Source organism: Macrobrachium rosenbergii, chromosome 35, assembly GCF_040412425.1.
Source record: "Macrobrachium rosenbergii isolate ZJJX-2024 chromosome 35, ASM4041242v1, whole genome shotgun sequence".
In the NCBI taxonomy this organism is placed as follows: domain Eukaryota; kingdom Metazoa; phylum Arthropoda; class Malacostraca; order Decapoda; family Palaemonidae; genus Macrobrachium; species Macrobrachium rosenbergii.
The window spans coordinates 4,745,107-4,768,247 of NC_089775.1; the positions used below are offsets into that span (position 1 = coordinate 4,745,107).

At 40.9% G+C, this 23,141-nt stretch overlaps 2 protein-coding genes across 6 annotated transcripts in view; one reads left to right on the top strand and one right to left on the bottom strand.

The window, feature by feature from the left end:
• The first annotated feature begins 319 nt into the window (after nt 1–319).
• On the top strand, nt 320–16,070 carry LOC136856420 (osteoclast-stimulating factor 1-like). Of its 2 annotated transcripts, none has more exons than XM_067134280.1 (7): nt 320–424; nt 6,293–6,382; nt 6,803–6,849; nt 8,338–8,452; nt 8,584–8,789; nt 10,728–10,831; nt 11,511–16,070. In XM_067134280.1, exons 2-7 carry the CDS (start codon nt 6,334–6,336, stop codon nt 11,653–11,655), a joined length of 666 nt encoding a protein of 221 aa, XP_066990381.1. In that variant the 5' UTR covers nt 320–424; nt 6,293–6,333; the 3' UTR covers nt 11,656–16,070. The 2 variants fall into 2 exon arrangements, with proteins under 2 accessions (XP_066990381.1, XP_066990382.1); XM_067134281.1 differs by having other exon boundaries at nt 345–405.
• Nucleotides 16,071–16,585: 515 nt separating this feature from the next.
• Nucleotides 16,586–23,141, bottom strand: part of Acsl (Acyl-CoA synthetase long-chain) — a 37,358-nt gene continuing 30,802 nt past the window's right edge. For all 4 annotated transcript variants that reach the window (XM_067134278.1, XM_067134276.1, XM_067134279.1 and 1 more), the window contains exon 13: nt 16,586–19,489. In XM_067134278.1, the coding sequence (XP_066990379.1) occupies nt 19,338–19,489 (152 nt within the window). In that variant the 3' untranslated portion in view covers nt 16,586–19,337. The remainder of the gene's footprint in view (nt 19,490–23,141) is intronic.

A 23,141-nucleotide genomic window follows, 5' to 3' on the forward strand; every position in this document is an offset into this window, starting at 1 on the left:
CTCCCGGAGGAAACAGGTTGATAATTATAAGGAAAAAATTGAGATCGTCCTCTCTCTCTCTCTCTCTCTCTCTCTCTCTCTCTCTCTCTCTCTCTCTCTCTCTCAACGGGTTAGTACAATAACAATAATAAAGAAATGAATATGAATCGTTCTCTCTCTCTCTCTCTCTCTCTCTCTCTCTCTCTCTCTCTCCCCCAAACCCTTAACAATCCACCCCGCCCGCATCCAAAATGGCGACCATCTCCTATCAGGGCGACAGAGCAGCAACCTCTCGAGGAAGCCATTAACAACTCCTCCACCCACTACCCCCTCCCCTCCCCCCTCCCTCCCTCCTCCTCCCCCCAAGCACTTAGACTCCGTGTTTGTTTTGAGTGACTCATCTGCGAAGCCTCCCCCGAGATTTTGGTTGTTTTCGCTTGTTTTTGTTAGTGTTTACTTGTTTATTATAACTCCACCTGTTGTTTATTGTTGTTTTATAGTTGTTTTAATTGTTGTTGTTGTTTGAATGTTGTTAAATCGGTTATTAATGTTGTAAATAAGGTCGGTAATATCGGTGGTCGGGTTAACCGTTTCGGGGAATATTTTCGACGGGGTCGATTTCAGCCTTAAAGGTCAGATAAGGTCAGTTTTCTGACCTCATTTAAGGCTGCGGGTCGTCAGGGGTCATTATGGGGTAGATTGACCACCCCTCGCCCCCAAATTTCGTTACGACGTGGCCTGTGGGGTCGTGTCTCGTGGTTCGTGTGACCTTTGACCTGAGGCGACCCTTTTTGACCTCGTGTGATTCGGGTATTTGTTGTTTGCCCATTACCTCTTTCCTGATCCCACTAATTTGACCTTGACTTATTTTCCGAACCTAGCCTAACCTAATCTGACTTATGGGGTCTGGTTCTGTAGTTTGAATGACCTATGACCTGAGGTGACCCATTTTGACCTTGTGGGATGTGGGTATTTGTTGTCTGAATTAACTCCCCCCCCCACGAATTTCACTCTATGCAGTTTTCCAAAAAGATGACCTAACCTAACTTGACCTACGGGGTCATTCCGTGTGGTCCAAATGACCCCTGACCTGGTATGACCTATCTGACCTCATGTCCTTTGGTTATTTGTTGTATGCAAATTACCCCTCCCCTGCAAATTCTACATTATGTAATTTTCCTAACCTAACCTAACCTAATTTGACTTTGGGGGTCAGGTCCAGTGGTTGGAACGACCCCTGCCCTGAGGTGACCCATCTGCATCGCGTACATTGGTTATTTGTTGCCTTCATATTGACCCGACCCCCATAAATAGAAAGATTTCACCTAAATTTTTTAATTTTCTGAACCTAACCTAACCTAGGAAGCCATGCCCTGTGACCCGAAGACTCCCTGACCTGGGGTGACCCACCTGACCTTATTTGTAGTCGGCTATGCGCTTACCCCAAACCTACCCTAACCCTAAGACCTTGGTTTTCTGTTATCGATGGAGACGAGCGTCAAATTCGGCTGATTTGCGTTGAAGCCTACGTGCAAAGTGGTCGTTTTCCGAACCTACTCCTCTGTGTTTATAGGGACACTAACGTACTGGGGTTAGGTAAGGTAAAGTTAGGTCAGGTTAGGTTGTGTTCACTCTGAACTGCCTATGACAGCTAAGGCGTATCCTAGGCCAGGCAATGTGTCTCCTGTAGGGGGTCAGTGCCGTCAGCGCACCTCACGCAGTGCACTTCGGCCATTGCTTAAGGTTCTTTGCAACGTGCCTTCGGCCCCCCAGCTGCAACCCCTTTCATTCCTTTTACTGTGTGTGTTACACCTTTCAGACCTTTCTGCTCCAGCTTTCAGCACTGAATGACCTCATAGGTCCAAGTGCTCTATTCCAAACTGCGTCCCCCATCCATCTACAGTTGCCCTTGGTATTCCATCCACATGAAAGTCTTAAACTTCTATCCAAAGCCTCCTCTGATTTGTACGACTTATTTTCGTGCGTACACTATTTTCGACTTTCGTGAGTAAATGATTTACACCTCCGGCAAATGTAAAGGAGATGCCCACACGGATTTATGTCGTTTGTTAATATAATTTTTTGGATAATTTAGATACAGGCAGTCCCCCGGTTGTTGGCGGGGTTCCGTTCCCGACAGCGTGACGATGCCCGAAAATCGACGATAATAGCACTGATTCCTGGTTATCGGCGCCGACAATCGGTGATCAGCGCCGCCGATAACTGGCAATCAGTGCCGATGACCGGTTATCAGCGATGATAACTGGGAATCGGTGTCGAAGATCCGGTTATCGTTGTTGCTAGACAAGCGACCGTAAAACCAGATCGCCGATAGCCGAGGACTGCCTGTAATGGTGTATATAAGTGCAGTATAGGTGAGATTTTGAGAATTTACCGTGATAATGAGGAATTTGCTTCCATTTATATTTTTACATTCATCCTCGAGGGGCTAGTATTAAATATGGAGGAAGCACTTCCCAGGCGCCGTGTTCAGTACCAGCCCCTCAGGGTTGAACGTTAAAAATATAAAAGACTTTAAATTTCACATCCAAACTTCTTGAATTATTTCACCTGTACTGCATAATATATACCCTTTTCTACAGTCAAACAATTATAATGTTATATGATATCTTCACGCGGCCATCTCCTTAACATTTAACAAAACTGCAACGTAGCCTATATTCGAAAGTTATTCTGAAATCTGACAAATTGTAATGCACCGAAAAACAGCCAATAAACTGAGACGAAGATGGCTAAGCCATAACCACAGTGAAACCAAGGAACTTGGTCCAAAAATCATCAATTAAATGCCGATTGGTCAGTTTGGGAAACGTTGTCACTATAAGAATATACAATTATCGTTTGACGTTCACGGCAAACTTTTAGAGACTGGTTGCCTAAATTTTGGCAAGAGCTCAGTGGTCTTTGCTACTATCAGGGGTTTGGGGGTAAATTGGGTGTCAGCGCAGTTCCAGTTTCGACCAGCAAAGGCAAACCAATCAATTAGTAGACGGGAAATGAACCTCCATTGCATTTGTTCCTGTAGCTGAAGGAAAAGTGAGAGTATGCCCTCTGTTATGGTGCTCAATGGGATGAACTGTGTGGATGATCATTCTGCACTTTGGTGTGCTTGTAGTTTGTCACAAACCCCTACCAGTTTGGCTTTCATCGAACACAGGGAACTTCACGCGACAGATGACCACGGCTTTGATCCCTGTTCTGCGCACAGGTTGTTCTCAGACTATAATGTATTCGTTGGTACCAGTGGAACTTAGAGCAGGTTTCTGGGTTTTCATCTCTCATTGGAGAGGGTCCTGCTTTTGCTGCTTGGGGTCTGATGGGACCAGATGGCTCCACACCTTTAGAACTCCAGAAGCAGAGTTGGAACGGCTCTTTTGAGAGGTCACCGTGCTCTTACGTAAGCATAATGAGCTTAGGGAGACGTCCGTGGCACCTCACTTGAACATAGATCTCGTGGACAGAGCTCACCCTTGTGTGGGCTATTTAGTAGATTTTGGGGTGGGAGCCAGTTCCCCAAATGTACCACTGTACATCTGGATCTCGCACTGAAAGTGCACTCTTTGTCTGATTTGAGGATGAGGAGAGCTTAGATATTTTTGAAAAATTTGCTCTGTGGAGCCGTACGAAAGTACTGTATGCTTCATATGAAAATGTGAGCATATGCGTAAGAAACTTGCCTTGGGGAGTGGATTAGCCCCAGAGTTTGTTGTTTTTTACAAGTGTCAGGGCATTCATCTGTAAAACAGATTAAATGAATTACGTAGTCAGCTTTTTAGCGAGTGTTAGAAGTGCTAGGATGTCGCCTGGAAGCTCAGCCCTTGAGATTTGGAATGTTAGCTGGAGGTAGCATGATAGGGAGGGAACCTGCATTTGCAGATCTGATGAAGGTTAAGTAAGTAGATGTGTTATGTGTTCAGGAGACTTGTTAGAAGGGTAAAATACTGTAAAGCAAAGGAACTGGGAGAGTGGTGCAAGTAGGGAAGGAAGGAATGGCATTGGTAAGTGTTCTGTCTGGAGATTTTCAAAGCAGCGTTACCGAGGTACATATTGAAAAGATCACGAGGAGAAGGCTATGTACGGGGGAATGTACACTTCCTATTATGAGTCCGTAAGATCCTCAAATAGGTTGCAATGAACAGGAGAAAGTTTCTGGGTGGACCTGAATGAAGATGTTGAGTTGATTGAAGTAGATGAAAGAACTATTATATTCAGTTGAAAGTTGCAACCATGAAGGACAATTGAAATACGGAAGGGTAATCGACGTTGTAGTATTATTATGAAAGCAGACGAGGTCGTGATCGAATACAGTATAGCAACTAGGCGTTATGAAAAAGGGTTTGTGCAGATGACGAAATATTCTTTGTTCCTGGTAATCGACAAAAACAGAGAGAAGTAGAGGACCCTTCATATGGTCTGTATCAACCCAGAAAAGGCAGATGATACAATACCTAAGATTCAGAGAGCAAGAGGCACCTGAAATAAAAACATGAGAATAATTAGTGAAATGTATAGAAGTATAAAAACTAGTGTGGGCAGTACTTTAGGGATAACTAGCAGCTTCAAGTTAAGGAAGGGATGCACCAGGGATTTACGTATATTGTACACTGATAACATTGTTCTGATTGCTGAAACCAGAGAGAAAGCTAGATAGGTTGAGATAAGAATTAGAGAGTACAGGTATGAAGATGAGTCAGTGATTACACAATCGTCATAGGCAAGGGTAGGACACAAGATAGAATAGCCTGGAAAAGCCTCATTAAAAACAGTGACCCTGAATGGGGATTAAGTTGACAAGAGGAGGATCCCCGGTCACCTGTCCTCTCTCTCTCTGCTTGTGCCCTAAACCAAGAGATCAGAAGGAATCTCGCTTAAAGTTGGATGCCAGGAACCACCTTGCAGGAATTCATCTGAACTCTCCACCTCTGGAGATGCGTCTTACAGATGCATCAAACGAGGGTGGGATTACACACCTGAATGGCATTTTTGTTTCAGGTGCACCATTGAGAGTTTTGTTATGCTGTCAAGATGTCGGCCAGGTACATTCCAAGTGGGAGGAATGTGATGGCAGACTAACTCAGTTGTCACAGTCAGGTAGTAGGGATTGAGTGGTCTCTTAAACCCTTTTATGATGGAGAGGCTTTTCGAGATAGGGGGAATATTGATGATTAATATTTGCCACCTGGCTAAACAGGGAGTTCCACTCATTTAGCTTTCCTGTACCAGATCCGTAGGTGGTGATGGCAGATGCCCTGAGACAATCTTGTCATACACGCCTTTCTGGTGTACAGTCTGATCGAGTGTTGATCACACTGGGGCCAAGGGTGACCTTAGTGGCTCCTTGTTGGCCCCATGCCAAGTTATTTCCTGATTTCAGGCTGTCATGGTTGAGGCACTGAGAGAAACTCCCTGTGGCTCACTCTCCTTCATCAACCACACCTCTAGAGGTATCAGGTGGTACAGATACCCCAACTTCATCCTTAGAGGCTATCTACTAGTTCTTGTGAGAGAAGTCTTCTCGCAGGACTGCGCAGAAGTCAAGATATCTCTGATAATCTTTGTCTGATGTGCACCAAGGAAAGTGAGTCAGCTTATGTGACTGGTGTTGTAAGGGGCCTCTCTTTAGGTGGAATCTTTGTTTAGTGGATTACAGATTTCCTTATTTACCTTTGTCGAGATATGTTCCTCGTAATCTCGGCAGTGAAAGGGCATTGCTTAGCTGTAAGCCAGGTCTTTAGACTGAAGGATATGTTGTGTGTTCTAAAGGGTTAGGAACCTTTCTCGTTCTTGTTCGTCTGTGAGTTTATGTTGAAATCTCAGAACCCATCAGTCTCTGACGAGAGATAAAGTTTCTTGATTCCCTCCCTCTGGGTAAGTCCCAGACAGGATACTTCTATGCTCAGTGTTAGCCTTACTTATCTAAGAAGAATACAACTTCTTAGTCCAGAGTAGTTTTTATTAGCACTGTATTGGCAAGCATAACAAAGGGGTGACCAGGAAAACCCTTTCTTTCTGAGTTTGTGCTGATTGAATAAACTTCTAACTTTAAGCGAGGCTGACATCTTACCCATCAAGTTAAGATTCTCAAAGATGTTACCTTTAGCATTAAAGATTACTTAACAGCAGAGGCATTTGCTTATTTCTGATTACAGTAGTTATTAAAGTAAAATCTGTACTTTATTTTAGAAAGTTATTTTATGTAAGTGAAACTGCGTTCTGGTAAAAATGACGACACAACGCTGTAGAAATGTCGTAACTTGAAAACTCCTTCATTCATTGTTCATTTCATTTTCAGATATTTGTACTGTTTCTGCACGAGATTAACTTATTTGCAAGATGTCGCAACCACACAGGCCAGCACCACCTCCCCCACCTGTAAGAAAGGGTAAGAAAAGCATTTAGAAATTCCTGTTGGCAGGGGGTATATTGATATAGCTGGACATATTTTAACCTGAAACATATTTCCTGTAGTCTAAGATGATTTGCTTTTGTTTTTACAGAATTGTACACCATGTAACTCTTAGTTCCTTGTAATTCTGTTTCTTGTTGTACACTTCGACTCAAAGCAGATCAGTGCACCTGATGTGACAGAATTTCTATTTCAGAGCAAAATATCTCATTGTTTGAATGGTGCACAAAACTTGTTGCATTTACGTCATGAAAAAATGACTTGGTCACATTTCCTTCTTCATTTTTCTAAACTCAAGGCACAAGTCGTTCTTTAGGAGCCTAAATAAAAGTAACCTTCAGATATGAAACAGTTTTTGGTAGTGGAAAAGTGAGTCATTTTTTTTTTTGTTCGCAGGTCAAGTTCAGGCTTTCGAGGCTCTGGGAAGTTACAAAGCAAAACGTGTGAGTAAACGAACATATTTAACCTTACAGTACGGTACTGGACATTGTTCCTTTCATTTTGAATACCTAGACCCAGTATCCTTACGGAAAATTCAGTAACTGAGTTTCATTAAGTAAATAAGTACATTCATTATAGTATTTCTGATCATATTTTGGGAGTACATTTTTTTACAACCAAACCTCTTTTATTTTACTAATGTACATTGTTTATTGAGTAAAGGTTGATGTTATTCTTAAGAAAAGTATGGCATCATATCCCTGTTGAATGTTGTGTTACGAGTGGAGGCCCTCATTTGTGAGTCATCAGGTGTCATTTCTCAACTTGGCATGTGACCAGCATCAAAAACTCAGTGCATGTGCTCGTGTTTTGTATTTCTGTTCACTCATCCTTGTTCTTCGGATTTAAAATCACCAAAGTCATTACGTTTATGCTAATACAGGTAAATTGGTGATAGAGAATTTCTCAGTCTTGATAGAGTCGAACACCAGCTCAGGTATTACACGGAAGCTTCAAGACGTTGTCTCCAGGACAAGATATGGTTTTGTAATTGTCTCTGTCAGATATTTTAGTCAAAAGTTTATAGTTAAGACATGTTTTGGGTTTGCTATGTTAGAATACCCTTACGTTTCATCTAGTGAATTTAACTTTAATATAGCTAGTATGGCAGTTTTTTCGTTTTTTTATCTCATACCAGAATTATGATAAGGGCCACTTTTTCATCGGTCCTTTAGGGAGATAGTTCCATCAGTGTCCCTCACGAGGTGTACTGTGGGCATTACTTAAGGTTCTTTGCAGCACCCTGTTGGGCCATAGCTGCAACCCCTTTCATTCCTTTTACTGTACCTCCATTCATATTGTGTTTCTGACACCATTCCTTCCACCCTCACCTAACACCTGTTTCATGGTGCAATTGTAAGGTTTTCCTCCTGTTAAATATTTAAAATCTTTTACTCTCAGTTTCTCTTTCAGCGCTGAATGACCTCATAGGTCCCAGTTATCATGCCGTACCTCCCTCGAGAGTATTTGCCCAGGTTTGAAGAAAAGCCAAGTGGTCAGTTTAGGGCCTCTATGTCAGCATTTCATGGAAAATGATTGTGACATATGTTTGTATTGCCTCCTATTGTTCATAAGGTATTGCTGATAAGAAAAAAAGCACCAGAATTGAGGTTTCTAACTGTTTGGTTAGAGAATTAAATCACTAGAAGGGTATGCAGATTTTATTACTGGCTGCCAAAGCTGTTACCTACAAAGTGTCATGTCTGCTTAAGCATGTAATGTGTTTCATGATTTGCAGAAAAGGATTAGGGTCCTACCTTTTAATTACTATATCCAGTTTGTCTCTACCTCCAAACTGACTAAAAATGTGGTCTGTGTGGCTTGGAACAACATGCATAGGTTCCAAAAAAATTATTTATATTTTGATGGATGATTTACAGAGAATTGTATGAGCATTCAACAAATTTTTAAGTTTGATAAACTCTTTACAGGACTGCGAGCTGTCATTTGAGGAGGGAGACATCCTCTTCGTTGTGGACCGAACCGATGCCAACTGGTGGCAGGCAAAGATTGACAACAAGACTGGATACATTCCCAGTAATTATGGTAAGTAATAAGTCGAGTTCTTGGAATACATCACTGATTAGGGATATACGTTCGATGTTAATATTTTCCATAATTTGATAAAGACTCTTTGGGTCATTGCTGATATGAAAACTTATTCCTGTACGTTCCAGTAAGCAGCGACAACGTCAAAACGCCCATCATTGATGCGGCCCGTCGGGGTAACTTAGAGTTGGTGGAGGAATGTCTCTCAGCTGGGATTTCTGTGAACACTTTGGACAAGAGTGGATCGTCTGCTCTGCACGCTGCCTCCCAGGGAGGGCACGTACACTGTGTGTCGCGGCTACTCAAAGAACCTAAGATTGAGATTAATTTGCAGGTGAGACTCGTATCATGATTGCATTTGCTTCGTCACCTTTGACTTTATGGGTTCCTGTACAGATGAACAGTAAAATTCCAGCCATCCGAATCGCAGGGACATAAAGGGCTATTGAAGACCTGAAAGTTTCTGATAGAGGAGCATGGCCTATGGGGAAGCTAGGGTACTTTTTTGATTTATTTTAACTCTGATCATTGTCAGTCACTTTTTCATACCAGCCATAATCATAGTTTTATGGTTACTTATTGCAGAACCACCTCCATTTTACTTGTGGAAGTGCCCATGTCTGTGCTGTATAGAATTGTACCAGCCTTGTTTATGCTTCATAGATTTTTGCTGTGTTTAGTAATTGGAGCTGTTATTTTGTATTTTGTTGAGGCCACTGCTACTCAGTTTCTTCTCTATACCTGCTTCATAGTCCAGTGTTCGCATCTTTTTCTTGTAATTAATACATTCAAGGCATCAAAAAATCCTTCAGGTTTACACATCAAATCTTAACACATAACTGAATTCACTTTACACTGTTTCAATTCCACATGGCTACTTTTTGAAGTACTTTTTCCCTTTGCTCCTGTTTCAATTGTTGCAAGTTTTGTGTTGCTTACACTGCTTGTCAGTCCTCTCAGATTCTGTTGTCAGTGCCAGGTTTAATGCGTCAGTTACCAGGAGCCTCTGTTTCTGAACGATCATTATTTTCGTCTGTTGCAATTTTGCAGCAAGATAGAATTCAGTGCTGATCCTTGATGAACACCATATTTATTTGAAATTCCTCTGATACACCTGCTACTGGCTTCATTCTAGAGATCTTGCGTTATGGTATAGTGCCATCACTTGGCCAGTGAGTCATTCTGATAACCCCTGCTCACAAAATATCCATCTGAGTGCTTCCCATGATATGCTACTAAATTCTTTCTTAAAAACCTTAGGTATGTAGGGGTATGATGTCTTCTCACATGGAAACAAGACTGAGGTTTGAAAGATTGAGTGGTTTAGATGTGTAATGAGGGACGAGGTACCTTTCTTATATCATGTTTAATACTACTCAGTTTGCTAGGAATTTTATTTGGGCTACAGCTAAAATGTGGAATGGTTTGCCCAGTGCACATGTGGAATCTTCTTACCTCCTAATGTTTAAGCAAGGAGAAAATTCATTCCTGCTATTTACTGATGTAAGACCTAAGTATACGTTAGTTTAACCAGACCACTGAGCTGATTAACAGCTCTCCTAGGGCTGGCCCGAAGGATTAGATTTAATTTACATGGCTAAGAACCAATTGGTTACCTAGCGACGGGACCTACAGCCTATTGTGGAGTGCGAACCACATTATAACGAGAAATGGATTTCTATCACCAGAAGTAAATATCTCTAATTCTTCATTGGCGTCTCATGGTCTCAGGAGTATCGATCTTGTTGCAAGTTGGTCAGAAGAGTGAAGTAGGAAGGTCCAGGAAATCATGGGATAAGGGGATAGATGACGTAGATCTGATAGCAGTTCATGCAAAAATAGCACAGGGCACAGGAGAGTGGAGAGAGCTCATTTTAAATCTTATCATCTATCCCGTGTGGAGAGAAAAGTTCAAGTAAAAACACTTGTGATGATATACTCACGGTCCTTCTTCAGTACTTCATTTTAGAGACTTTCGCTGTTGTAGACAGTCCTGAAAGGAAGCCAAAATGACTGTGACCACTTTTAATAATTTTGTTTTGAACCTTATTCTTGTGTCTTTTCCTAATACATTTGTATTATCAATCATTTGTGGCAATCTCTTTCTCTCTCTCTCTCTCTCTCTCTCTCTCTAGTTTTCTCTCTCTCAAGATCTCTTTAGCAAGGTCTCTCTCTCAAGCTGTTTTGAATATGGTATTAGTTTTAACTTGCTCCAAGATCAGCAAAGAAAAGGTTTAGAGTAAAACAATTATTCTTTCTCTCCTATTTTCAGAACAAGTTAGGGGATACTCCACTACACTGCGCCGCCGTCCGAGGACACGTAGACGTCGTCCAGTTGTTGATAAGGCAGGGGGCAAATGCTACAGTCGCAAACAGGTGAGCGGCTTCGTAGGATGATATTGTCCAGAGAAATGTCACCGTAGACTAGGGTTGTACTAAAGTAACCCCTCTGTGTAATATTTGTCATAAATTCTCCCTGCAGTAGTCTCCGATATCTTGAGAATTATATTGGCATGTGTTTAGTAAAGTGTCCAAGAATGTTCATTATAGCAATGAAGTTGGGATTGCAAGTTGATATCTGCTGTTTAGAGACGTATTTTCCAGAAGTTGGTGTCATCCTTTTAGTTAATTTTCTTCCAGTTCATATTAACAGGCACCGCCCTACTTACGAACATTCAGCTCACGAACATTCAGAAATACAAACAGGCGGGATTGCAATTTAAAATTGTGTTCAGAGCGCTGCCCTTTGCCATCAGAAAGTTCAGATTTTGTTTTGCGGACCTATTCTTGTACGGCGTATTGTATTTCAGGATGAAATAACATACATTGCTGTTTTGATTTTATGTCATACTCTACTTAAATAGGTGTGAAGAGCACAGTAACCAACTTATGAACAATTCAGCGTTACAAACGGCCGTCCAGAAAGCAACTTGTTTGTAAGCAGGGTGGTGTCTGTATAGGTCTATCTTAGAAAGCCCTCCTTTTTGTGTTGTAGTGCCCTACTCATGTAGGTCTATCTTGCAGAGATGATAATTCATTCGCCGATTTATTACAGGGAGAACTACACCCCAAGACAACTCGCCAAGAGGGAGTCAGTCATTGCTGCTATAGAGGAGGTCACAGTGAACATAAATCATGAACCTCTCAACTACGACAACAACGAATACGGCATCGAGGAGTCTGAAGATTCAGACGAGTGATGCCTCTCTTGTGAGGCCAAGTTGATAAGTAGTCATATTATAAGTTCTGATTGGTTTCTTGTACCAAAGGGTTTACTTAAACATTCCAAAGCACAATTTGTCGTCATTGGTAATTTAAGATCTTCATTTCCTCCGTTATGTCGTAGAACATACGAGTGTACTTTGTTGTTTCAATTTGATCCAGTTTATTGGTAGGTTTTGTTTACTCGTCAATCTTTTACTTTTAAGCACAGATTGTAGTTAATTCATGTTTGTGTTATGTTTAGAAGTGGCCCAGCGATTTTAAGTCCAAAGAAATCGGCATAAATTATGGATCTTTGGGGTGACTTTTGTAAATAAGGCTTGCAGTCAGATTGGACCAATTATATTAAGTTTTCGAGTATGATGTGGAAGTATCCATTTTCATTCCAGTATATTTTATCCTTATTTAGAGGGGCTTTCTTTTCGGAATGTATAGTTTTCTTTTATTTTTATTTTTTCCATTATCTCAAAGTCATCTCATTGGGTACCAATCCTCTTTCGGAATTGTGTGTTTATATGCGTTAGAGAAAGGTGAGAGGAAACTTATATTCCAACACTAACATATTTTCCTGATAGCAGATTAACAACATAGGAATCCGTTGCTTTTTCAGCAATACTGGGCCTCTTAGTGAAAGGTCGGATGAATATTTTACGATTCTCGCAGAGTTACTTAGATTTTACAAACTGCTGGTGCTTTTAGACAGAGTGTACATTAATTTGGTGGGCATTTCTTAGATCCTTCCCGCTGAGGGGCATTGCATCTAGATGTATAAGAAAGTGAAGTTTGCAAGACGCTCGTCAGGGGTTTGAAGAAGTACCACTACTTCAAATTAGGGCAGGATTAGCTGGAAGGTGAATTTAGCCTCTACAGTTGAAGATTACCTGTACCTCCCTTTAATGAGAGGGGTGCACAAACTGTTCCCTAAAGCCGTGTACGGAGGACATTTAGGATTGTTTTGTTTTGCTCGGAAGGTGCCTTTGGAATTGTAAACAGATGGGACATAGATTACTACTTCTTCTTTAGATTTCACTTCAGAATTTTGTGAAACTGGGGTATCTTGTATCTTTATGGTTCGTATACTGCTTTTTTTTTCCATTATAGTTGTAAGAAGTACCCCAGATCTGCAAATCTCACTTAAAACTGCCTTTGTATTACGTCTGCTTTACTGATAACTGTAAAAAGATAAGAGATATCCATATCAGCTTAAAAAGGGTTATGATGCAATACTAAGAAATCTCCCATAATCTTCAGTTAATGGATTTTTGTAATGGGCCGCTGTGGATCAGTCATGCGACTGTACCTGCGGATGTTTGTATTTTTTAAGTAGTTGTTGTACTGGATATAATTATTTAGTCAAAGATGTTTTTAATATACCTTATTGTATGAAGGGGGTTGATATAATTAGTCATATCTTCAGACTTGCTTTCAGTTCCTCTAGTGAGGAATTTAATGGTGCTAGACGATCGTGACTTAAGACAGTGAGCTCGCCAAGTTGAACCTCGAGCAGAAGTAAAATCTCTCTCTGGCTGTGACCCCGTTGCCCCGATTTTGAAGAGCTGTGAGCTCGCTCGTTAGTGTCTTTCCAATGGTTATGTTAACAGAGATTAGTTTGCGCCTCGCTGGTATTCTTAAAATGATTTTGACCCTGCCATTCAGTCTATATCACAACTTAAAAACAATATCTACTTTAAAATGAAGAATTCTTTATATTTTCTACCTTGCACACAGGAGGGTTAATCCAAATTTTAAGAATGCTCGTGAAGATATGAGATCATTTTAATGGTTGTAAAAATGGAGTTCATGTTATTACAAAAGTGTTGCTATATGGTGACGGTAGTGTGTTTAACTGATCAGCGTTGTCAATTGTCTGGGAATGTTCCAGAGACGAATAATTGTTATTTTATGCAAATGGTCAGGCAGTGCGGGTGATTGTAAGGGGTTTATTATAGGGATGTAACATTAACTAGAATACTGGGTGTGTATGTGGCTGGGTTTTGATTGAGAAAGGAAGACATAGAACAGGATTGATAAAGGAAGAACAGTGTTTATTTGTTTGAGGAAGAGGATGTGTAAGTCAGCTGTCACTGAACAGCTTGGGAGAAGTTTGAAAGTTTAGTGATAGGGAAGTTTGTGGTTGGTATGTAGACCTACAGAAAGATTGCGATGGAATTAGAGGCGTGATTGTGTTGGGGAGGGTATGGAGTGTAAGGTGCTGCTGTCATTTTTATATTTTGTAGATTAATCTGAAGTTTGTATACGGAAGTAAAGCCTGTACTCGAATATATAGATTGGAGAATGTCTGGTTTTGATGTGAAGAGCTTATCATTTATCTGTGGTTGTTTAGTATTTCGTTGAAAGTTGAAGAAACATGTTTACAGTGATTAAACAGGGTTAGTAGGTGATAGTGAAAAGACACTGCAGAGACTAGTGAAACAGGCTGTATATGTTCCATGTGAATATTATGAAAGATGAAAATAAATCTGGAAAGATCAAACAGTGGTTAGTATCATTTGGGGGTAACTGTATTGGATGATGGAAGTGAATCACAGAATTCATTGGGTAAAGGAGGTAGTTTAGAATTTGGGGAGTCTCTTTTGAGGCAAAGATTAGGATGAACAGCGAGATTGTTAGGCCCTCTTTCCCATTTTGGGAATTCGAGAAAAATCCTGGAAGCTTTTGATAGGAATTTTGGAGCAAGGAGAGATCCAATTTGATAAAGTAGTGTAAAACGATAGATCAAGAGAGTTAAAATGGTCTGGTCATGGGGAGAGATTGGGGGGTGATAGGTTGGTAAAAGAACTAAAATGTAAAATTTTTGAGGAAATAGAAAGACCCAGAGGTCTTGAAATGGCAGGGCCTTAATATCTAGAATGCATATCTGTTGTGCCTAAACGAAGCAGCTGACGTGGTAGAAGTTCCTTGCACGCTTTTACCCTCGACTCAGCCAGCGGCTAAAGGCCAGCCATGTTGGGTGACCTGTCATGTTCTGTTCAGGAGCCTACGCCCGTCAAGGCTACTGGATTTCTCGTGTGACGTGCCTTCGCGTACTGTAGGTTGAAGAAGTATATATACTGTGGATGCAAACCAAACTTTTCTCTTTGCTAATTTTGGCAGGTTAGACAAACTCCTAAAATCTTACGAGGTAATTATTGGTAACGCCGTAGTCGGGAAGTTGGAGGGACCTCCCTTTTCTGATACTTATCCTCTTGGTCTCTGTAAGTAGCACCATTGTTTGCTGCAGCTAATCGTCTTTCGAGAATTTAATCCTCTTTCACCTCATTATTTTACTCATTACATTCAGGTCTGAACTCATATCTGTATTCTCTCGGCGACTCGTCATGTTCTCGTTTTCCTAATTTAATCTCTGTGACCTCTGCAGTAGCTAAGAATACATTAATTATAGATTTTGTTTTTTGTTAAGCTAAAATGAAATGCCTGAGTTAAATTACTGTTTACTTCCTTCTTGTCAGCACTGTTAGACAAAGAACTGGAGGTCAGTCTCACCCACCTCATGAAGCGTTCTAAAATGGGCACCCCTTTGTGCTGTGCTCACTTCGACAACTGTGGCCTGTTCTTCCAGAAGTTACGTGTTTTTCAGAGTAGTCTGGTATTCCATACGTATGCCTTTTCCAGACTGTGGTCTGTTCAGGAAGTATGCCTTTTCCAGACACTGTGGTCTGTTCTCTCAAAATTATGCCATTTCCAGACTCTGGTATGTTCTTTCAGAAGTATCTTTTCCAGCCTCTGTTTCCAGACTGGTTTGTTCTTCTAGAATATGCTTTTTCCCCATGTCTTTTCCAGACTGTGGTCTGTTCTTCCAGGAGTGCCTTTTCCAGTCTCAGGTCCAGTGTCCCGAAAAGTAAAGTCGTCCACATGCATTATTGGAATGAACTCAAGTCTGTGTCGTCTTCTACAGACCGTTCTTATGCTGGCAGACTTCTTACGCCTTTGTGATTTCACTTCACAAGAGGGAGGTCCCACGTGATTTCACTTCACAAGAGGGAGGTCCCACTTACTATTTCCGAGATCATTTGAACTTCGGGGAATGTCTAACCCACCAGGACCAGCACAGATGTCAGTAAACGCTTGGTTTGTATCTGAAACGTACAAAGTCCTTAAAATTTCATACATAAGTTTAAAAGTTTTTGGTATAAAGAGAATTTGTTACTAGGAATTTACCACATATTTATATACAGTATATATCTTGCTTAAGTCTCATGGCTCATTTAAGAAAAGCCGGAGACTTTTGAGGTCTTATAAATATATAATAATTATATTTATGGTTATACGTGTTGTATAAATTGTAGTTTTATACTTCTGTTGCTAGTTTTGTAAGAAAGTACGGAAAGTCTTCAAACATCAAAAATTTTCATTGAATAAAATAAATAACACAGTATGCCTTTTATGTCCTATCCTCAGTTAGAACTCTTCTTTGCAAATGTTTACAGATATTGAGGAAGGTTATTTACCCAGGTAACAACCTGATTTGTATAATCTTCCATCTGTCTTGAGGTAAGTAGAATATAGTGTTTCCACTAGCGTTGATTTTATATAAAACTGTCTGGTCAGTGAACTCATAAGGGATGGTCCATTAGTTAGGAGTTCTGGTCTCGCTGAGGCTAACCAGTCATGCCTGACTGGTATATGATGTCTGGGTTCCCATAATTTGCATAATGGGCTTTGGCCCTCATTCTACACACTTGAAGAAGCTACAATTTTAGGATGACACTGCCTGTAAGTGTGCCAATGGTAGAATGCTGTAGGCAGTACAAAAAATACCTTCCAGTGGGTCATATATTTGTCAAACTGTCTCCGGATAGAGTCTTTACCATCACAAAACATCTGTACATTTTCATTAAAACTCTCGTAAAATGAGCAGCTCACAGAAAAATTGAGGAAAAGAAGAAAATATGTTAAACTTTTATTACCATGTTCACATTGATTACTAAAAAAAAATTGACAAATTACCTACATTATGTACAATTTGAGTGCTTCAAAGTCTGAAGTGATTGTAGTTATTAATGCCTTTTTGAAAAATAACTTCTTTTTTAAACTTACAGATTACGTACACTGAAGATGAACAAAGTGGAACGTACATATTCTCGGATGCCTTAGAGTGACATCTCAAGATATTCAAGTTGGCTTGATACAAAGTATGATGTAGCCCCTTTGTGGATTACTAAATGCAACTGCATTATACTCTTAAATGGATGAACACATCAAACAAGACTGCACGAACCACCACACGAAATATTCCGGAGGTGGTTTTTGCGAGGACAAAGTTGCGTTGGATGACGTGACGAGCGTAATTCTCCTTTATACGAGAACTCGATCCTTTACGCGAGCGACTCGATGGGGAAGGTACTTTCTTAGCTGTAAGGCACATTTTACCAGTACTGCATTTAAATGACTGAAGAAGCTGCAGCTTCGCAATGAAAAAAAAAAGGGTCTGGTGATTAAAAATGCTATTTCCTACACTTGTAAAGGCATTTTCTTTCAGGCTCCAGTCACACTTTAAAGCACACCATGTTACAATGATTGTTCAAGGATAACGGGTTCTTACGATAACCAAAGATAACGCTAGACTTTCCCTTTGAAAACCATTTTGTTGCCACAGTGGCTGATCACTGAAGCATAAATGCGTCTAGTTCAAATGCAGAACAGAATTTACAGAACCCCTCACAATCTACAATAAATAAAAGAAAGCTGTGCTGTTATTTTTCAATGCTCTTGTGTTGGATCTCGCGTAATGTGACGCCAATTCCTGTACGCGACGACATTTGTTAACTGTGCAAAATCATGAGAATAATTTTGTAATGTGGTAAATTTTCCCACGTACAGCATTATATTGTGCGTATGAATACAAAACACGGAGGAAAAAATTAACTACTGGAATTTGTTCACAATTCAAAACAATCTATTATTCGAGGCTTTGCTATCTATTCTTACTCCCCAACGGACTGGGTATACACTAAATTTCACGAATACCTACTTCTCTTCTTTGTAAACCAACGACATTCTAATTTTAGAGTTAATTACAGCATTTCAGGTATATTTTCTTGAAAGCACAAGAAGACTAAATCTGGACACACCTTTTGGGAATGTGATCTCAAAAGAATTTGTAAATCACCAAAGACATCTGGTCCCAAACTTGACAGTGGGGATGCAATCGGATGCACTTAAAGAACAAACTTCAAAGAACTAAGACTTGGTTCAACTGGCAGGCCCTGGGAGTCATTCATAGGAAGGGCCAGGAAGTGCTTGGAACTAAGTGACACTACGCAAAAACTACCGAGTATGTATGGATATATATATACAGGATTAATTTACAAACATTTGGTTTAATGGCAAGGGGCAAGGCTACAAGCAGTTCCCTATATTTTAGTTAACTGCCATTTGAGTAATGTTGAACTGTTCATTTTCAATTTCGCCAGACCACTGTCGAAACATTTGACAGTTGCTGGGCTGAAGAAAACAAAACCAAGTACGTTCAGTGACATCGTGGTTAAACAACGCATGAAATCGGCAATATTTAGAACAGTGAAAACAAAAGAAAAATACAGATGATTAAGGGTTGATGACTTGACATTTACACGTTCATGAATGAGGGATAATGACAGGCGATTCGATGAAATAGCATACATGTTAAGCACGGTGATTGTATTTCACGCGTTTGCTAACCAACGACTGTACACTTTTAACTCGGACAAAGCTGCTGACTATGTTTTACCATTTACTTTCTGTGAGCAGTTGTCATTGCATTTCTGTAACAAATTCATCAAACGCCTTTTGACAAAACACGTAACAATAATAGGTTTACCATTAACGTGCTCACAGCCTTTGTCTATTATATAAAAAAATTGTATACTTGACATACAGCGAATGAAAATGCATCTGTACCAGTAATAATCATTACAGCAAACAGTTATGGTGTCCAGTATTTTCGTTTTATGTTTTAATTGGGTAGGACTGCTGTTTACAGAGCTTGTACGTAGATAATATTAAGCAGAAACTATTACTTTATGTGAAATAACATTAGGTAGACTATATATATGTGATACTCCAGTTATTTTATCATTCCGTCCTACAAGTCTAAACAAAATGCTGCATAAGCGTAATTAATTGTTCTTATATTCCTGCATCACTATGTTTTTGAATAAACTCTGCAGACATTACCAGACAATATTGATGAATAAGCAACATTTTTTGTACAATCTTTTCTTTCCCTAAATGTTAAACTGCCACACAAATTAGGGACCGTTTGAGAAAAATATGTAAAAGTACAGATGAATAATACAGAATGACCAAACCTACTTGGCAAAGAACGAATATGGCGTCTTTGCGCACTAATGCTTTCAACTGGTAGATTAGATTTTACTAAGCATCTAAACAACAGTTTCTTTAATGTTATAAATTAACACTACTTAATTTGCACTTCTGAGTTTCTACCTTTGCTTTACAGCTAACGGAAGCCTAACCTCGTACCAAGCGACAGTGATATAAATTATTCTTTCAATCAAATCAGCTTTAAATAAATAATGTATTTTCACCACAGAACCTCTCAATCTCAACAACCGTCAAGTAGTGGAAATTGTGTTGGACTTGAAACGGACAGACGAGAACACCTAACACACAGAAATATAGCAGCAACCCCTTTAGCTTAACCGTACATTCGATTAATAGCGTCCTGATACCTGGACTGGATGTCTTTCCTTTTAAGTTTGAAGGCAGCTGTTACGAGGCCTGTGTCAGGAGTCCATATGTCAGGTGTGAGGTAAACGTCGGCAGGTAACTCGAACTTTTCGAGTTTAGCTGTAGGAAAGAAAAGCAAATTTAGTTTTACTGACATTTTAACAACATGTTTTGATTTACATCAATCTTGTACTTCTGAATTTGTTTCAACTTTAATTTTCTAGACAGACCTCGTCGCTGAAGCAGAATATAATGTTCCACTCTGAAGTTTATACGAGAGGATAGTGATCCCTTACTTAAAACTTTAACCTCCACCTTCTTGTGATTGCTTCCATTGTAAATAGGAAACAAACCATTGCCTTTTATATAGGAGTATCTTTCAGCGTGAGGTGGAAACCAGCAGTAAACTTGGGAAAAAATGTAGTTAACCAGGTGGTTGACAGGTGGAGACGCTATTCTGTGATGTCTGGTATAGGGAACTTGAATTCTGTGATGACTGGTGGTTGAGAACTTGAATTTGTTAATGAGTATTCGCTCACTAACGTATTACTTGTGCCTTATTTTGTTTTTGCTTCTTGTTTTATCCAGATATGGAGAAAAAATGTGATCATCTTCACTGTCTGGTTATAGCTGTCTTTGTGGGTGGCTTAAGTCACCAATACTGTACTGACTGACCCTCTGTAGTTGAGGCTTTCAGCAGGGGAATTCCCTGTTCTGAGGCGACTACTTACTAAAACTGTATTGTTTGCAATCCACAGGGGACTGAGCAGCTTCTGAATGAGATGTTTCGTCAGCAGTTGTGTTACCCTTTACTTATCTAGTAGCCTACTACGACTGGGTAATCCTTCTTTTGCAGCCTTCCTCATTAACCTGGTGGAGGGAGGAAGGCCTTCAAATGCAAGACTTTTGAGGTAGTTCCTGACGGTCTGCAGCTGTCTTAGCATTGTGACTGTTGCATAAGAAGGGGTTCTTCCCGTTGCAGTAGTTTTCTGTAGCAGATTCTCCGCTGAGTGGGATCTGAAGACTCAATTCCTGCCCTGACCAGTCCTGCAGTGTGTAGGCAAGTAAGGCTAGCAGAGGGAAGGGTATAGGAGCCATAAATGCTCTTTACTACCTCGACCTCACTCTCTTTCCTTGAAAAGGCAGGTCAAGAGGAAGGGTAGTCTAAGGCCTTGTGAAAGAGGTTTTGAAGGGGTTCTTATGTGCATTCTACTCACTTTGGGGAGGGTGAGTACATAATCATTGGGCGGTGATCTGTCTACCTCAGGTACGGTTGTTGGTGTGCTTAGTCTCAAGATCTGACCTTGGGCTCATACCAGGACAAGACTACACAGCTAACTTGCTCTGCTCAGCCGTGATCGGAGGGTCAAAAGAGTGGGTTGCATAACCCCACTGTAGTTGTAGCCCCTTTTATGGATTGGTTGGTGCTGGGAACAGGATAGGTTTTCTCTCCCTCAGTCTTCTTTGGGAGGCTATAGGATGGAACCAGCAACATTTCCATGCTCAAGACATTTGCACTCGCATGGTCCTCCTAAAAGGAGAAGTTGATAGTCAGCCTAAAGGCTGATGCAACTGGCATCAAAGGGAGTCACTTCTGCAATCTCCAGCATGAAAAGCTTCCTCTGGTGTGAAAGCAGCAGTAAAGGAGTTTGCAAAAAAGTGCTTCCTAACCTGCAAATCAGGGTGTTTACTTCCTCCAAAACACCAGGCACTAACTGTAGCTACAGTGCCTGGAGCGTGGCTGATGGCTCTGGAGTATTCCCAAAGGTCATCTCTGTAGATGAGACCATAGGCTGGCACAAAGCTGTAGCTGCCTCCCTCAGGTTATTCCTCTCACAAAGGAGGGAAATGATCTCCGAAAACTGTTGCTCTAGCTCGGCCTACAAGAGACCTGGAGGACCAGGACCGTTTGGTCTCTTCTGAATCTCATGAAGACGAGCCACTCTTCCTTCAGTCAAAGGAGTCCCACTAGAACTTGTCTCAAAAAATGTACAAGACCAATGGAGTTTCAGTCAGAACCCTTACCTGACTTGAACATCGCTGCCCCCTTGCTTCAAGACACAGTAGCCACTGAGAAAGAAGACTTGTCAAACACCGCTTGCCCCCTTGCTCCAAGACACAGTAGCCACTGAGAGAGAAGACAGGATAAGAACAAGCCATTGCAACACTCCTCTCCTTTGAGCTCTGCAACTCCTCTGTGTCTCATACATTTTCTGCAACGAGAGGCTCATCTGGTTAGGAATACCCTAGGGAGCAGTGTTCTGGTTTGACAACATTGGATGAAGAAAGAGCAGTTTGTTTCCCTGAGATTTGGATGGGACTGGACAGTCCTGCTCCTCCAGATCTGTTGCAGGCTGAGCTGGACCACCAGTTTTCAGAGATTATTTTGCTCATTTGTGTGTGGAATAACCTGAGCGGGGCAGCTATGGCTTAGTACAAGCCTACAGCCTTGCCTACTGAATTGACCTCAGAAATTAATCCAGAGCTGTAAACCTCCCTCCAGGTGCTGTAGTCACAACAAGGGCATCATGTATTTTGGAAGTGAGTGCCAGTAGTAGTTTTTCATGCTGGAGGTTGCATAAGTGACTTCTGACATGGGTTGCTTCAACTTCCAGGCTGACTACCAACTTCCGTTTTAGAGGTTACATCAGGAAGGTATTTTATATTCACCCCGGCAGAGGTATCTGTGTTGATGACTGTTTCCGTCATGTTCCTCCAGTTCTTCAGGAGGAAGAGCTACACCTTAGAAGTCATCGAGCATTAGTTCCCCTGTCAAAAAGTCTGTTTTCCTGGTGAGGAAGACACCTTGGGGTTGGAGACTGGTGTTTGACGTCTCTTCCCTAGTAAGTTTGTTACACAAACTCATAACTGGTTGGATTGATGGGTATGGTTTGAGAATCCTTCAGAGAGAAGGAACTTCACACTTTTCCAAAGGACTTTAACAGTCCAAATCAATACCTTGGACTGGTAGGCTGCCTGCCACCCACAAAGCTAAGGTACTCTGATGGGTTTTCCTACAATGCCCATCAATTCAACTAGAAGTGAGTTTGTATTACAGACTCGATTGGGGAGAGGTCAAACATCAGTCTCCAACCTTTAGTTTTCTTCCCAACCAAAAAAAAAAACACTGACTGACTGACCAGGGAACTGGTGCACTATGACTTCCAAGGTGTTTGAAGAGTAATGGCTTACTGCAGTATCCATATATTTGCATAATCTTAGTGTCTTCAGAGATGTAACTCCTTCGGGACATTGATTGATTACACCGCTTTTTTTGTCAGACTGGCGTTTCAGTCCCACTGGAGAAGTTTGTTTTCTTTCCCAATCAGCACGTAAAGTACCTTGGCTTGCTGGTGTTCAGCGGTTGAGAGAACCTGTCATGTGCACTCTCCTGTGAACACGCATAAGGAGGTAGTACCTCAGTTCCTGTGTCGGCCAGAACATTCACTTTGACTTTGGCAGGTGGCTGTAGGTCTCCTGCTGTCATAAAAAAAAAAGAGCTTCTACATCACAAGTAATCAACTTGTGGTCACTTCCAGGCCTGAAGTGCTAATTTGAACTCCTCACTGGCTCATTCCTTTGAATCGGGAATTCAGGAGGATGGCTTGATAATTACGCTAAAGAAACTTTTTAAAGGGTTCCCTGAGAAGAGATTTTGTTTCAGATGTCTCATGGGTGCATTTCTTCTGAACAGCAATGTCCTCTTGAAGCAGGAAGCGTGACTTATGTTGCAGCCTTGTCAGGGACAGTTATAGTCAGTTATAAAGTCTCT